Source organism: Cetorhinus maximus, chromosome 24 (assembly GCF_964194155.1).
Source record: "Cetorhinus maximus chromosome 24, sCetMax3.hap1.1, whole genome shotgun sequence".
Taxonomy (NCBI): domain Eukaryota; kingdom Metazoa; phylum Chordata; class Chondrichthyes; order Lamniformes; family Cetorhinidae; genus Cetorhinus; species Cetorhinus maximus.
The window spans coordinates 22,736,678-22,754,679 of NC_135902.1; the positions used below are offsets into that span (position 1 = coordinate 22,736,678).

At 42.0% G+C, this 18,002-nt stretch overlaps 1 protein-coding gene across 1 annotated transcript in view; it reads left to right on the forward strand.

Annotated features, from left to right (window-relative positions):
- Positions 1 to 8,581, forward strand: part of slc25a19 (solute carrier family 25 member 19) — a 28,732-nt gene extending 20,151 nt beyond the window's left edge. Inside the window, exons 5-6 of the mRNA XM_078570857.1 lie at positions 1,749 to 1,879; positions 7,185 to 8,581. Coding sequence (XP_078426983.1) covers positions 1,749 to 1,879; positions 7,185 to 7,382 — 329 coding nt within the window. The 3' untranslated portion in view covers positions 7,383 to 8,581. The remainder of the gene's footprint in view (positions 1 to 1,748; positions 1,880 to 7,184) is intronic.
- Positions 8,582 to 18,002: the final 9,421 nt, after the last annotated feature.

The following is an 18,002-nucleotide window of genomic DNA, read 5'->3' on the forward strand; positions in this document are numbered from 1 at the left end:
ATCCTTGTTTCCAGACAGCTCACCCCCTTCATCCCTATGCAACCTCCCCCAGCTCTCAGCCTTCACTTCACTCTAGCCTCTTTTGTGTCCTCAGCATCGCTGTTGCCTTCAGCTATCTTTACAGTCCTGATCTGCAGCCCCTTTCTCCACCTTGAAAAGCTTATCTCCAACCTTATTTCTTTGACCTTGCCTTCAGTCATCACCTGCTACAGATATTCAGCACTATTTCCTCACTGTAAAGAGCATAAGACATAGGAGCTGGAGTAGTCCAAATGGCCCTTTGTGTCTGCTTTGTTATTCAGCAAGATCACAGCTGATCTTCAGCCTTAACTCCATCTCTCCACACTATCCCCACATTTATGGAATGTGTGCCGTTTTGGACACCCAGTTATAGATGGGATATTGGAGCTCTGAACAGGGGGCACGGTCTACCTGATAGCCTTGTAAGGAAGAGAAGCTCAAAAAATTGGGGCTTTTTTCTCCAGAGCGTTTCAAAATTGTGAAAGGGTTTGGCGGGGGTAAACAATGAAAGGTCGTTCCCACTGGTTGGAGAATCTGTAACAGTAGGACACATATTGAGGATTATCACCAGAGGAACAGAGTAGGTAATTAAAAGCTGTTGATTGTTCAAGACAAAAGAAATTTTAGTACCTGGAATGCTTTACCACAAGGGACTATTGAGGCAGAAACTCGAACATGTTAATGTAGACACTCCAAATCCAAGACAACTCCAAGGCAGTACAGGCACAATAGGTTGAATGGCCTCCATTTGCAAATTTTCTTGAGATTTTGGCAGGCAGGGACATTGTAAGAAATCATGAGAGGCTAAAGGTATTTACTAGTTAATCAGAAATGAGACTGTTATGTAAATGTGCTGATTGCTTAGCTGGTGAACCAGGTATTGTGTTGCCGAGTGACTGCACTCCCATTGCGGTTGTCATGTTAAAACCTGCCCCCGGCACTTGCCTCCTGACATTACCCCATCTACTGGCAGCAGGGTGAATTGCTCATGTTTTTCATATCAAAGACCCACTTGAAGATGAGTGGGATATGTTGCTGGTTTTGTATTTTCTCCACACAGCAGTCCCTTAGAGTGTTAACATGTCGGAGCTTTCAGTTTTTCTATTGCCCCATATTGTAGCCAAGTTGCCTGTGGCGGAGCTGCTTTTGATCCAGTCAGAGGTGCTCCCAGTCAGAGGCCACTTGGCATTTGTGTGGACAGACTGAGCTTATGATTTTCCCATGTAAGGAATTGCAGGCAAGGATTCTCATCCTGTTCAGCACCTCTGCCCTTACCCAGCTTAGCAGAGCAATGTTTATGATGTATCATTCAGTGTGTATTCTAAATGAAAGGTGGTGACTGTAAAATCAAGAACTTACATTTATATGCTGCAATTTCACGGGCTCAACTCAGCCAAAGCATTTTGTATTTTTGAAATGTCACTATTGTACTGCAGGAAATGTAACAGCCAATTTGCACGCAGTAAACTCTCTCAAACAGCAATAATCGGATTGTCTGTTTTAGGTGCTGGTTAAGGGACCCAGGGATATCTCTTCAGTACTTCACATAACCCCATGCAATCATCTTACGTCCACCTGCGATGGCAGGTTTAGCCTAGGTTTAGCATCAGACCTGAAAGATGGCACTCTGTTACTGCATTGAGAGTGTTGACCTGACTCAAATCTCCAACTGAAGAGGTGAGAGTGCCTCCATTGAGCCAGGTTCTTAACTTATTCTTTTTTTCCAGGTAATATAGAGAATCTGGTGTGTGGCAGCTGTGCAGGGGTCATCAGTAAGACACTGACATACCCCTTCGACCTCCTCAAGAAGAGACTGCAGGTGGAAGGATTTGAGCAGGCACGTACTGCCTTTGGACAGGTGAGGGCTTTGCAGACCCATACGCACCCCTGGTGCTTTGGCTCCATTGTATGTGTGAACATCTTGACTGGAATCTTGAAAGCCGGCAGGTTTTGACGAACGCAGTGTTTGATCACAAGCTCTTCCCATCTTGGTTTTGGAGAGGTGGGAAATGTGTTTGTCCCAAGGTGTATATCCTACATAGTCTTGTAGCTTTTCTATTCAGTGTGCACAGGAATTTGTTTTCAAAGTATTAGTCACCAGGACCCAAGGCAGGCACTATTATAATATGTCCAATCCCAGTGATCTGTGAGGATATTACATATTTGTACCATGTCTGCTCACATACATACTGGTTGGGGGATATTTTCATAGTATATTTTCATAGATATACACAATATCAGGAATAATGCTGAGATCTTTTGCCTTTCAGTACATAATAACACACCATGCTCTACTGAATCATTCTTTTATTTACTTGACAGTGCAGAACTTGAGTAATACTGAAAAACAGAGACATCCTGTCAAAGCTTCTTGGTTTGCACTCATCAGGATAGATGCAAAAATAGCAAATTTCAAAAGGAGCAACAATTTATACTGCATGAGAAAAGGGGTGATAATTAGTTGGCAGGTATGCACGGACCAGTCTGCAGGCAAAAGGAATATAACAACACCCCTTTGTCCTTTTGTCTATGACACCTTTGGCAGTCTCTTCTTGGCCTCCACCTATCACTGGCCCCCTATCAAGCTCTCCTGTCCCACCCCCTTCTACCATCTTATATTTCATCTCATTTCTATATGTCTTAGTTCTGATGAAGGGTCATATGGACTTGAAATGTCAACTGTATCCCTCTCTGCAGATGCTGTCAGACCTGCTGAATTTTTCCAGGTAGTTTTGTTTTTGTTCTAGATTTCCAGCATCCGCAGCATTTTGCTTTTATATTATTGCATCTGGTGCATTTGCCATGGAAATGCCTCGACCAGAGCCAACTTGCCATAAATTGTCGTTCCCTTGGGATTATTGCATCTGTTGATGAGTGCAAGATGAGAAGCTTTGACAGCATGTCTTTTTCTGCAATAATCATTCTTTTGTCCATGTATAATCATGAAATAGTTTTTCAGATCAGAAGTGCTTCTGTTACTGGACTAAAATAATCCTAAGAACAGGAGTTCGAATCCTGCCATGATAGATGGAGAATTTGAATTTTGTGTAAAAAAAAAAATCTCATTGTCAGTAATAGCTGTCAGATTGATGTAAAAACCCAAATAATTCAGTAATATCCTTTAGGGAAGGAAACTTTAGCCAGTGGTTTTCTGAAGTTGTCTAACAAACCACTCAATTACCATCAAAATCGAGGCCCATCACCAACTTCTTGCAACTAGAGCTGGGCATTAAATGGCTTGCCAAGGATCCCCACCTCCGAAGAATAAATGTTTTTCAAGGGTGACTGTGATGATTCTTCAACCAGCTGCATCAATGTCACACGATTCTCTGTGGCTTGCATATACTGCAGTCTGTTGCCACAAGGGCAATGTTTTGACACGACATTACTTCAAGGAATTCAGATGACATGAAAAGCCATGAAGCAGTTGGACTGAACCAGTGCACCTGAATTTTTAAAAAATGTCAGTAAGCCATAAAATTTGTCCAGCGTGTGGCAGCAAAGACTGCTCAATGGAATCCACCCCCATATACTGTTCTTCCCTGCTATCTAGTCTGTGAATGGAACCTCTACTGCTTCTCTCTTTCTTCCCATCCTAGGTCTTACTGCTCAGTAGAATCCAATAACAATTTGCATTTCTTTCCATAGAAATGTTATTGAACAGGATTTGACACCAAGGCACATGATGCACTTGGATAAGTGTCCAAAAGCCAAGTCAGAAACAGGTTTTAAGGAGCTTCTAATCATGTAGAAAGATGGAGAGGTCCAGGAAGGGAATTCAAGAGCTTGGGACTTGGAGAGCTGAAGGCAGGGCTACTGATCGTGGAGTGAAAGGAATGGGGCTTGTGCAACAAAATATTGGAGGAAAGCACGAGGGTTGTAGAGCTGAGGAAGGTTAGAGAGAGAGTGAGGCAGGAGCCATGGAGGGATTTCAACGCAAAGTAGCATTTTAAAATTGAGGCATTGCTGGACTGGGGGCCAATGTAGCTCAGAGAGTAAAAGCAAGGCGGGTGAATGGAACTTTGGGATATGTGCAGCAGAATGTAGGTGATTTTTCCTCTCTTTTAAATTCTGAAACTGAGAATTATGATTGACACAAACTCACAATCCAACACCTTTGTTGAGAATGTAAAACAAAACAGTTTTAACTAGCTCATACAGTTACCCCTTCAGGCGGTCAGTCTGAGATGAGTGTAGGCAGCTTAAACTTAGATCTTCCTGCTTGGATCACCAGAATTCTTCCTCTCGGATGCGTATCTTCTGTCTTCTTTCTTGAGAGTTCAATTGAGGGACTTTTTAAGGGGATTAAATACAAAATACAGTTTGTGAAGGGGCTCAAAGAGCTCTTCTAGATGCGGATTGGTTAGTTGGGTATGTTGGTTGGTTAGCGTGTTTCCAAATTGTCCTGTATTACCATAGCCATAAAAGGAAACAGATTTTTGTGGTGGGAGACAAAGCCTCAGTAGTTAATTGGCAGGAAGTTCTCATCCAGTATTGGTATTAAAACTATGTAAAAGGCATTTCCTCAAAGTGGTCCATGAACTAAGAATTTGTGTGTGTATGCAGTCCCCTTTTTTGTGAATGATTTAATTTAAAAATAACCAACAAAGCTTTCAGTCTTAAATAAGGTCAAGGTTCATTTATTACAAAATTACTGCTGTAAGTTACTTAAGTAAAATTAACAAAGTTGTTAACTGAATACATAGAGATTGAGTGCAGGCAAGGATAAAAGGTACTTATAAAGATGAAATTTAGTTCAGCCCTTTAAGGTGTTGTTTCAGGCCCATAGCTTTCAGTTAGTATTGGTTGTCTGGAGTGAAGAGTTGTGTTCAACAGCTGTGATAGCTTCTGTAGTCAATTAGTTGGTGTTTGCATTTTCATGTGGATTCAGCAGGTTTTGGGAGAGAGCGGTTTCTTGTTCCTCACTAGTTCTGTTGTTATGGCACATGAAAATTGCTTGGATTCTTTTCAGCAAAACAACTGTTGATTTCTGGATAACTTCCTCTTTGTTCTCCCTTGGCCAAAAACCCTCTCTGATGAGGTCTCTAAAACTAGGGGTCACTGTTTAAAAATAAGGGGTCACCATCTAAGACAGAGATGAGGAGAATTTTTTTCTTTGGAACTCTCAACTCTCTCCCTCAAAAGGCAGTGGAAGCAGAGTCCTGCGGGGCTCTGCACAAAATGCCCTTGGCAGCCTGTCTTTATCAGAAACAAAACAAAATGGCAGTAAAATGAGTCATTGTATCATCAGGCAAACAAATTAATTATGTTGAGATCCTTTGAAGTCTCTTCCTGTCTCCTGTTTTCTCAGAGGCTAAGACATCTTCACACCTTTAGAAGATTTAATGGGCAACCTTGGAAGAGTCTGATCAGTTTTAGAGATAATAGTCTGAATCACAAGATATGAACAACCACACAAAGGTGTCAAGATGCCCATATCTCCATTTTGAAAACAAGAATTATGAGCAGGAGTAGGCCACTCGGCCCCTCGAGCCTGCTCCGCCATTCAATAAGGTCATGGTTGATCTGATTGTAACCTCAACCCCACATTTCTGCCTACCCCCCCGATAACCTTTCACCCCCTTGTTAATCAAGAATCTATCTAGCTCTGTCTTACACATATTCAAGGACTCTGCTTCTACTGCCTTTTGAGGAAGAGAGTTAAGAGTTCCAAAGGCTCACTACCCTCTGAGAGAAAAAATTTCTCCCCATCTCCGTCTTAAATGAGTGACCCCTTATTTTTAAACAGTGACCCCTAGTTCTAGCTTCTCCCACAAGAGGAAATATCCTCGCCACATCCACCCTGTCAAGACCCCTCAGGACCTTAAAGGTTTCAGCGCCTCTTACTCTTATAAACTCCAGTGGAGACTAGCCTAACCTGTCCAACCTTTCCTCATAAGACAACCCACCCATTCGTGATATTAGTCTAGTAAACCTTCTCTGAACTGCTAACACATTTACATTCTTCCTTAAATAAGGAGACCAGTATTGTACACAGTACTCCAGATGTGGTCTCACCAGTGCCCTGTATAATTGAAGCATAGCCTCCCTACTTTTTGAATTCAATTTAAAGGCTTGAAAGCAAAAATGTATCTTTAAAACAGTTGTCCTTAAAATCTATAATATTATAACCACACATTCGTGACAATGGGATAGTGAACAAGCAGTGCGAAAAGTCGAGAGGAGTTTAGATAGATGTCATCAAAACGCATGTGGAAACTGATGAGCTTTTGGCTAATGTTGTTGAAGGGCGGCATTTATAGGAGAAATAGGGGATCAAAGATAATCCTTCGGGGAATCCAGAGGCAATGTTGCGAAAGCAGAAGGAGAAGCCATTGTGAGACATTTTCTGGTTACAACTGGAAAGATAAGAATGGAACCAGGTAAGGACAGTCCACCAACTGAATGATGGTGGAGAAGCATTGGAGGAGGATGGTGTGGTCAACACTGTTGCATGCTATATCCTGTTCCTCTTTCCCCTACCTGTTCCCTGCTTCCCCTCGCCACAGAGTGCATATAAAAACCTTTGGAGTGTTTAATTTCATTGATTTACACACAAATTCCAATTTATGAAAATACAGAGAAACTAATGGTTAGGACAAGCCTATGTGGCTGGCACGGATAGTGGGAGAATTCCACTCTACCTGTGTCATTGGGGACCTATTAATAAATGAGTAGAAGGGTAATGTATGGAGCAGATCCCCATACACTTGAGTAAAACATGCTGAAATCCAGGTTTGACTCTATCTGTGTAAAGATTGCCAATGCTGCTCAGTCATCAGTCTGGACCCTTCATTGGGCCTGAACATCTTGAATGGGAGGGAAGAGGAAAAATCCAGCTGCGTGATGATCTTTGCTGTACAGTGGACTAGTGTAGTTGACAGGTGAGGGCAGGATCTGGTTGTGGAGCTCCCCTTGGTCGCATTGTCTCTGGACGCTCATTGTCTCAGTGCGCATTTGGAGATTGGCTCCAGTGAATGAAGAGTGTCCACGGAACCGAACTTAAAACAGAGCAAGAGAAAACTAAACAAATACACTTGGTTTGTAATTAAGCAGCACTAGGGCTGAACTGGGGCAAAGTGCTAGGTTGGGGGCCATGGTGTTAGGTTGAGGCTGGGTGCGAAGTAGCAGCTGCTAACCCCCTTTTGGTTTTTGCATTCCAGGTCCGAACTTACAATGGGTTCCGGGACTGTGCCTATCAAGTGGCTCGGAGTGAGGGCCTGAGAGGATTCTTCAAGGGCCTGTCGCCCAGCATGCTGAAAGCAGCCTTCTCCACTGGATTCAGTTTCTTCTGGTACGAGCTGTTCTGTAATATCTTGGGAAACCACAAAGTGTACAGGACATCAGCAACACCTGAATAAAGACGTCAGACACAAAACTCCCTCGCAATGATAACTGATTGACTCCTTTTAAGTTATCAAATCCCTTTGACAGCCCAAATATGGCACTGATTTCTATTTTGAGCGTGGGCTCTTGCAATTCATTGGGAAAGATTATGTCTCTTTAGGATCCCACTCACCCCAGTCCATCCCACAGTGAATCTTTGCACTGTTGTTCTTTCTGGGTCATGTGGATGTGCGAGTGGAACTGACTGAACTACCTGCTGTTGTGAGATGTTTATAAAGTATGGCCCAGGATTCAACGGCACTCAGCTGTTGCTTTAAATGGAGAGATTACAACTGCTCTTGTTCTCAGATTTTAATTCCTAAATATAGACAACAATGAAATGCAAAGTAGGTTATAATTATAGTGCTGTAATGGAGGCTATTGTAATATTTATTTTTCTAAAGAGATGCATGTATTTGGCAATCTGCTTGTCATTTTGTCTTAATTTTTGTGCCTAAACGCTAATATATGTAAACGTACACATTTAAACATTTATCTTGGGAGATCTTGGGAGTGTCGCACTGTTGAGGTTATAAGTTGCCAGCTCCTGTCAAGTATTTGTTTTCTGTAGGTCAGTACTGTACAGCTATGGTGTTTCCACTTGAAGTGGAGAAAGGACTAGGGTTCTGGGGAGGGGTGAAGGACTTAATTTATTTTATTGTTCAGATGAATATTTAATGTATTGTAATATAGGGGTGTCCAAACCACTACATGTGGATCACAAGTCCTGGTACAAGGTTCCAGGCCTGATTCTCAGTTGGGTCGAAGTCAGCAGATTGGGTAATTGCAGTCAATCTTGGGAGCAGGGAGAGGGAAAATCTCAGTCACTCCTGATCACTCCCTGCTTAGCGCATGTTAGCCACGGGCGGGATCAAGCTGAGCTGTGCTCTCTGTGGTCAAGCAGCCTTGTAACTTAGTGCCTGGACTTGAATGTCATTGATGACGCAGGTGATGTGCAAGTACCTGCCAGCAACAGTCAGCAACTCCAGGATACGGGAGGAGAACAGTGGAAGAAAAATTGAGGTGAATGCTAAAGCAGTGAAACACCTTGAATCATTCTAAAGCTATTATGCAGTTATGTATCTTGTGGAATTCTCTCTTTGTATGGTTTATACCTCAAAAATATTTATAGTAGAATGTATTTTTAATAAAAGGGAAAGCTTGAGTTGTATTTATTTCTGTCTCTTGCTTGAACTTGACTGCCTAGTTTTCCAGTCTTCATTAGACACAGGGGAGGTGCCAGAGGACTGGAGAACTGCAAATGTTACACTCCTGTTCAAAAAGGGGTGCAAGGATAAAGCCAGCAACTACAGGCCAGTCAGTTTGACCTCAGTGGTAGGAGAACTTCTGGAAACTATAGCATGGGATAAAATCAATAGTCACTTAGACAAGTGCAGGATAATTAAAGAAAGCCAGCATGGATTCATCAAGGGAAAATGATGTTTAACTAACTTGCTGGAGCTTTTTGAGGAGGTAAGAGAGAAGGTTGGTAAAGGAAATGCTGTTGATGTGTATATGGATTTTCAAAAGGCATTTGATTCAGCGCCACAACAGACTTGTGAGCAAAATTCTTGGTCGTGGAATAAAAGAGAAAGTAGGAACTTGGATAAGAAATTGGCTCAATGACAGGAAAGAGAATAATGATAAATGGTTGTTTTTTAGATTGGAGGAAGGTTTGTAGTGGAGTTCCTCAGGGGTTAGTGTTGGGACCCTTGCTCTTTCTGATATAAATGACCTAGAATGTGGTGTGCAAGGCATGATTTCAAAATTTGCAGATGATACGAAGATTGGAAATGTTGTCAACTGTTTCGGGGATAGTCTTGAACTTCAAAAGGACATAGACATCTTTGCAGATTGGGCAGACAAATGGCAGATGAAGTTCAATGCAGAGAAGTGTGAGGTGATTTATTTTGGCAGGAAAGATATGGTGAGACAGTATAAAATAAAGGGAGAGCCCCTAAAGGAGATGCAGGAACAGAGAGACCTTGGTATATACATACATAGGTCATTGAAGATGGCAGGGCATGTTGAGAAAGCAGTTAATAAAGCATATAGTATCTTAGGCTTTTATTAATAGAGGCATTGAGTACAAGAGTAAGGAGGTCATGTTGAACTTGTATAAGACACCAGTTAGGCCTCATCTGGAGTATTGCATCCAGTTCTGGTTGCCATACTTGAGGAAGAATGTGAAAGCATTGGAAAGAGTACAGAGATTCACAAGAATGATTCCTGAGATGAAGAACTGTAGCTATGAGGATAGATTGGAGAGGTTGGGACTATTTTCCTTGGAGAAAAGAAGGCTGAGAGGAGACTTGATAGAGGTATTCAAGATCCTGAGGGGTATGGACAGGGTAAATAATGACAAACTGTTCCCACTCAAGAGAATACCAAGAACTAGAAGGCGCAGACTCAAAATAATTGGCAAAAGGAGTAAGTGTGATGTGAGGAAACATTTTTTCACCCAGAGGGTGGTTGGAACCTGGAACAAACTCCCTGAAAGGGTGGTGGAGGCAGGTTCGATCAAGTTATTCAAAAGGGAATTAGATTGCTACCTGAAAAGAGAGAATGTGCAAGGTTACAGGGATAAGGCAGGGGAGTGGGACTAGGTGGAATGCTCTTTCAGAGAGCCAGTGCAGACTCAAAGGGCCGAATGGCCTCCTGCACTGTAAGTATACTGTGATTTATCTCTAAATGAGAGTTGGGTTTTTGCAGGACATATCACAGCTACATCTTATGTGCATAGAATGATCCCAGTGCAAGATGATGGAACACTTAGTCTGCTTGAGGGAGGAATGTTGACCAGGGCACAATGTAAACCTGGTGCCAGGGTCAAAGACATCTTGTGGTTCGAGAAGAACTTGGAGTTGGAGCAGGAGGATCTGGCTGTTGTGGTCCATGTAGGAATGAATAATGTAGAACTAAGAATGTGATTCTGAGGAGGAGTTTGAAGAATTCTAAATAAGAACCTCAAGGGTAATAATGTGTGGTTCAAAGAGCAGTGTGGGAAAAAGGGGTTTTGATTCATGGGACGCTGGCACCAGTACTCGGGAAAGAGGCCACTGTTCCATTGGTGTGGCCTCCACTTATCTCAGGCTGGGATCAGTATCCTAGTGAATATTATTACTAAGGATGTGGATAAAGCTTTAAACTAGAAGTTAGGGGGGGCAAGGGTTCCTTAACCTCCTTATTTAGCCACGGATGATTCACCATTCTCAATCTTTTTTTCTCACTGGGATAAAGTTTTCCTGAGAGCTATTAGATATCCCCTTAAAAGTCTGCCACTGCATCTCTACTGTCCTACCTTTAAATCTATTTTCCTATTTTACTTTAGCCAACTCTGTCTTCATGTCCTTATAATTACCTTTATTTAGGTTTAAAACACTAGTCTTTGACATACGCTTCTCACCTTCAATCTAAAAGTGAAATTCTATTATGTTATGATCGCTGTCACTTAGAGGCTCCTTTACTATAAGGTTATTGATTAATCCTGTCTCATTGCACATTACCAGGTCTAGAATAACCTGTTCCCTGGTTGTGTCTAGAATGTACTGCTCCAAGAAGTTGCCCTGAATACACTCTTAGGAACTCATTTTCCAGGCATACCAATTTGGTTTGCCCAGTCTACATGTAGATTAAAGTCACCCAAGATTACTGCGGTACCTTCCTTACATGCCCCATTTCTTCCTGTATACTCTGTCCCACTGCTAGGGGGCCTATAAACCACTCCCACAAGTGACCTCTTACGATCCCAGCCAATGTTAATACTGGATAAGTCAGATTCTAGAGTGAAACCTGGCTTGATAGATCCTAACTTTTTTTTAGAAACCGTGGAGGAAAGTTACCGAACAAATTCACGGGTCTGCTGATGAGCCTTTAACACAGAATTAAATATTAAAACAAAAATGAACTAAATTATACCAAATAGGTTGGAAAGATCTCAATACAGAAACAAGATGATGATTCAATTTCCCAATATTCCTTTACCCAGCAATATCTTTACGGGCATATGAACTACTAACTTGACACAAAGGCTCCTTGCTTGGTACTGGCACATGTGCAAGCTATTTTCCCCCCATGAATTCTTGAGCATTCACTTGATGCTTCTCACCCAACTAGTATCTCTTCCCCAAAACAACACTCACTATTGCTTCAACTGCAGAGCAAACACGAGTTCCCTAAACTCAGTCTCTCAGGGCTAAAAATACCTGTCATCACACTCTGACACCCACTGAATGCTCCCTGTCTTTCTCTGTCAGTTGACCACTTGTCACTCGACCAGTTGCTGCTGGGCAACAGCCCAGTTTTCTCAGCTTGTTTTTTTTTTCCAAATTACTAAACTGCTAACCCCTTTTTAACCCATCTCTTTAATTTCAGAGGTTGAAGACCTCATTAAAAATGTATATATAGATAAACAAACCCAAAAGACTGACCTTTCAGCCATAGGTCCACCCAGAGGCACCAAAGCTCATAAAAAACCTAAGTGAAACTGGGACCACTCTACCTTAACACAAAAATACATATATAATTAAAATTTATACATTGTTCATCACAGAGAGCTGTGACTACTGGTGTTCCACAGGGATCAGTGCTGGTACCTTTGCTGTTTGTAGTATACGTAAATGATTTGGAGGAAAATGTAACTGGGCTAATTAGTAAGTTTGCAGACGACACTAAGGTTGGAGGAGTTGCAGATAGTGAAGAGGATTGTCTAGCATAAAACAGGATCGGTTGGAGACTTGGGCGGAGAAATGGCAGATGGAGTTTAATCCGGACAAATACGAGGTAATACATTTTGGAAGGTCTAATACAGGTAGGAATTATACAGTAAATGGCAGAACCCTTAAGTGCATTGATGGGCAGAGGGATCTGGGTGTACAGGTCCACAGGTCACTGAAAGTGGCAATGCAGGTGGATAAGGTAGTCAGGGAGGCATATGGCATGCTTGCCTTCATCGGCATGGGTATTGACTATAAAAGCTGGGAAGTCATGCTGCAGCTGTATAGAACCTTGGTTAGGCCACACTTGGAATATTGTGTGCAATTCTGGTCACCACATTACCAGAAGGATATGGAAGTGTTGGAGAGGGTGCAGAGGAGGTTTACCAGGATGCTGCCTGGTCTGGAGGTTATTAGCTATGAGGAGAGGTTGGAGAAACTCGGATTGTTCTCACAAAAGCGTCGGAGATTGAGGGGCGACTTGATAGAAGTTTACAAAATTATGAGTGGCATGGACAGAGTAGATAGCCAGAAGTTTTTTTCCCGGGGTGGAAGAGTCAATTACTAGGGGACATAGATTTAAGGTGAGAGGAGAAAACTTTAGAGGAGATGTGTGGGGCAAGTTTTTTACGCAGAGGGTAGTGAGTGTCTGGAATTCGCTGCCAGAGGAGGTGGTGGAAGCAGGTACAATAGTGGTGTTTAAGAGGCAGCTTGACAAATACATGAAAAGGATGGGAATAGAGGGATATGGACCCAGGAAGTGCAAAATGTTTTAGTTTGACAGGCAATATGATCGGCGCAGGCTTGGAGAGCCGAAGGGCCTGTTCCTGTGCTGTACTTTTCTTTGTTCTTTTCTACTACCCAAACTGATTCTACATCTTGGTCTTGCGAGCTAAGGTCATCTCTCACTACTGTACTAATGTACAGAGCTACCCCACCACCTTTTCCTAGCTTCCTATCCTTTCAAAATGTCGAATACCTTCCAATATTCAGGTCCCAGCCTTGGTCACCCTGCAACCATGTCTCTGTGATTGCTATCAGGTCATACATATTTATTTCGATCTGTGCTAATAATTCATCCATTTTGTTTCGAATGCTGTGTGCTTTCAGATACAGAGCCTTTAACTTGGTCTTTTTACCATTTTTGCAATCTCTGGCCTTATCTGCTGATGCATTCTGCAGTTTGTATGGCCTTCCTGCCGCAATCTGCTGATCATTTCTCAAATTGCTACTTTACCATATCTCCCCTCACATGATCCCTTTCCCCCACTATTTATTTTAAAGCCCTCTCTACTATCCTAGTTATACAATTGACCAGAACACAGTTCAGGTGAAGATCGTCCCAACAGTTCAGCTCCCACCTTCCCCAGTACTAGTGCCAGTGCCCCATGAATTGAAACCCATTTCTCCCAAATGAGTCTTTGCGCTATGCATTCGTCTCTCCAGACTTATTAGCCCTACACCAATTAGCTTGTGGTTCAGGTAATAATCCAGAGATTATGACCTTTGAGCTTCTGTTTTTTTAATTTAGCCCATAGCTGCTCATACTTCCTAAGCAGAACCTCCTTCCTAGACTTGTCATTGGTACCTACGTGGACCACAGCAACTGGATCCCCGCCCTCCTAGTGCAAGTTCCTCTCCAGCCCTGAGCAGATTCCCGAACCCTGCCACTGGGTAGGCAGCCCAGCCTTCCGGATTCTCGTTCTCGGCCACAGGTCACTGTGTCTATCCCCCTGACTATACTGTACTACCACAACGTTCCTATTTACTCTCTCCACTTGAATGGCTTCCTGTACCATGGTGCCATGGCCAGTTCACTCATCCACCTTTCAGCTCATATTCTCATTCATACAAGCTGCAAGAACCATGAACCTGTTGAACAGTTGCAAGAGCTGAGGCTCCTCCACTTCTACCTTCTTGATCCAAAGATTGTTACCTTTGAGGCTCTGCTTTTTAATTTAGCCCCTAGCTGCTCATACTGCCTCAGCAAAACCTCGTTCCTAGTCCTATCTATGTCTCCTCACTCGCAATCATGGTTCTTGACCATTGACCAGATCAGAAGACCTAGGCCTAAGGGGTGTGACTGCCTTCTGGAACAAAGTATCCAGATAATTTTCCACCTCCCTGATGCATCACAGCGTTCGAAGGTCAGAGTCAAGCTCATTAACTCTGAGCCAAAGGTCCTCAAGCTGCAGACACTTACTGCAGACATGTTTGCTGTGGATCATGCTGGCATCCAGCAGCTCCCACATACTGCAGTTGCCATACATCACCTGCTGTCCTTATTGTGTGTTAGTTAATTGATTTTTCTAAATTAGTTTATAAATAATAAATGCTACTATTACTAATAAGCTTTATTACTGCTATTAAACCTTATTACTACTACTAATAAACCTTTTAAATACTAATAAATTATCTGAGTTTTATAAGGTAAATTAGAAAAATATTCATCAACTAATCACTTGCGACATCATGCTTTGCTTTTTTTTCAGAACGTGGCCAGTTCACAGACTGGCTGCCACTGCTCTTTTTAAAATGAAGTCTCCCTGCTCTCTGCGCTCTTTTTAAATGAAACCATAGACGCAGCATGCAATAGACAGCTAAACTATCCCACAAGCAAAGGATCAGGCCGAAGTTCTGTAGTCCTATCACATCTGTTGTGGTGGACAGTTAAACAACTAATCACAAATATCCTCATGCTCAATGATGGAGGAACCCAGCACTTTAATGCAAAAGTCAAGGCTGAAACATTTGCATCCATCTTCAGCCAGAAGTGCCAAGTAAATGATTCATCTTAGCTTCCTGCATCACAGATGCCAGTCTTCAGCCATTTTGATTCACTCCAGGTGAAATCAAAAAACAGCTTAAGACACTGAATACTGCAAAGGCTATGGGGCCTGACAACATCCTGACATCAACACTTAAGGCTTGAGCATCAGAACTAGCCATGTCCCTAGTCAATCTGTTCCAGTACTGGCATCTACCTGGCAATGTGGAAACATTATGAGGTATGTCCTCTTACAAAAGCAGGACAAATCCAAATGACCAATAACTGCCCATCAGTCTACTCTTGATCATCAGCTGGAAGATATTGTTGACAGTGGTATCAAGAGGCATTTACTCAACAATGACCTACTCACTGACGCTCAGTTTGGGCTCCACCAGGTCTTGACCTCAATATAGTCCAAACATGAATAAAAGAGCTGCACTGAGCTGAGGAAGAAGGATTCTAGAGAGGGGATAAACCAACCATGGTTAACCAAGGAAGTTAAGGATAGTATCAAATTGAAAGAAAAAACATACAATGTGGCAAAGATTAGTGGTAAACCAGAAGATTGGGAAAGTTTTAAAAACCAACAAGAGATGGTCAAAAAAAAATGAAGAGGGAGAAAATAAACTTTGAGGGTAAACTAGCAAGTAATCTAAAAACAGACAGTAAGAGCTTCTTTAAATATATAAAAAGGGAGAGGCCAAAGTAAACCTTAGAGAATGAGGCTGGGGAAATAATAATGGGGAACCAGGAAATGGCAGAGGAGTTGAATAAATACTTTCCTTCAGTCTTCTATCAGACACTAATAGCATTTCTAAAATACTAAATCATCAAGGGGCAAAAGGGGGGGAGGAAATAAATACAATAACTATCACTAGAGAAAAAGTACTAGGGAAATTAATGGGGCTAAAGGCCGATTAGTCCCCTGGACCTGATGGGTTACATCCTAGGATGTTAAAGGACGTAGCTACAGAGATAGTGGATGCACTGGCAGTAATCTCCCAAGAATCCTTAGGTTCTGGAAAAGTCCCAGAGGATAGGAAAATTGCCAATGTAACACTTTTATTCAAAAAGGGAGGGAAACAAAAAACAGGTAACTATAAGCCAGTTAGCTTAACACCCGTCATTGGGAAAATGTTAAAGTCTATTATAAAGGATGTAATAGCAGAGCATTTAGAAATGCATAATCTAATCAAGCAGAGTCAGCATGGCTTCATGAAGGGGAAATCATGCCTGACAAATTTATTCGAATTCTGCGAGGAGGTAACAAGCAGGATAGATAAAGGTTAACGAATAGATGTAATATATTTGGATTTCTAAAAGGTGTCCGATAAGATACAGCACATAAGACTAATTAATATGATAAGAGCCCATGATGTTGGGAGTAGTATATTAGCATGGATAGAGAATTGGCTAACTAACAGAAGACAGAGAGTTGGGATAAAGGGGCATTTTCAGGTTGGCAACCTGTAACTAGTGGAGTACCACAGGGATCAGTGCTGGGGCCACAATTATTTACAATATATATTAATGACTTGGATAATGTAAGTGAATGTACTATCGCCAAGTTTGCGGATGACATAAAAATAGGTGGGAAGGCAAGTACTGAGGATGACACAAAGAGTCTACAGAGGGATATATACAGGTTAAATGAGTGGGCAAAAACTTGGCAGATGGAATATAATGTGGGAAAATGTGAGATTATGCACTTTGGTAGGAAGAATAGAGGAGCTGGATATTATTTAAATGGAGAAAGACTGCAGAAAGCTGCAGCACAGAGGGATTTGGGGGTCCTCCTGCATGAATCACAAAAAGCTAGCATAGAGGTTCAGCAGATAATAGGGAAGGCAAATGGAATGTTGGCCTTTATTTCAAAGGGAATGGAGTATAAAAATCGGGAAGTCTTCTCTAATACAAGGCATTAGTTAGACCACACCTAGAATACTGTGAACAGTTTTGGCCCTCTTATCTAAGGAAAGATATACTGGCATTGGAGACAGTCCAGAGAAGGTTCAATAGGTTGATCCCGTGTATGGAGGGATTTTCTTATGAGAGGTTGAGTAGTTTGGGCCTGTGCTCATTGGAGTTTAGAAGAATGAGAGGCGACCTTATTGAAACATATAAGATTCTTAGGGTGCTTGACAGTGTGGATGCTGAGAGGCTGTTTTCTCTTGTGGGAGAGCCTAGGACCAGAGGGCATAATCTCAGAGTAAGGGGTCACCCATTTAAGACAGAGATGAGGAGGGATTTCTTTTCTCAAAGGGCAGTCAATCTGTGGAATTCTTTACCACAGAGGGCTGTAGAGGCTGGGTTGTCAAGTATTCAAGGCTGAGATAGACAGATTTTTGATCAGTAAGGGAACCAAGAGTTATGGGGAAAAGGTAGGAAAGTGGAGTTGAGGATTATCAGATCAGCCATGGACTGAATGGCCTACTTCTGCTCCTATGTCTTATGGTCTTCTGGTCTGAAGAGGAGATGTTACACTCTCCGATCCCGCAACGACCACACGAGATTCAGGCTTCCTTTTAAGTGGTTTTATGCAAGCATATGCAAGGGAGCTGCAATCATTCCTAAGAATGAAGACCCAGCTCCCTGATTGAATACATTTCATTACTTTTGTACTTTATCATAACACATTTGAGTGCATTTGAATACATCTAATCGGTAACCGACACGCTGGTTCCATACTAACTCTATCCTATTGAGTACATAAACATGTGATTTTACTAACCAAGTATTCTAAAGGATGTATACATAATTATATTATCCAATAAAAATTAAAACATGTACACAAAGACCTTGGTTCTTACAACTCAAGACTGTTTGTACTTCATCAAAGCCCCCTCTTTGTCCATTGTTCATCTCCCCATATCTAAGCTAAAACCATTTGCCCCTTCCCTATCAGAAAGAGGAGTACAATTAATCTAATTTATATCATACTTTTGTCTCCAGTCTGATTCTCAAGGCTGTGCAATGTTCATCTGGTAATCTTCAACTCATAATATGTTTAGCAGCCATGTCTGCCTGGAGACTTTAGGGGTTTTTCAGTAAATTCTTACTGTATTCTCTTTTAGCATTTTTAATTTCCCCCTAACATGGCCTAACTCAAA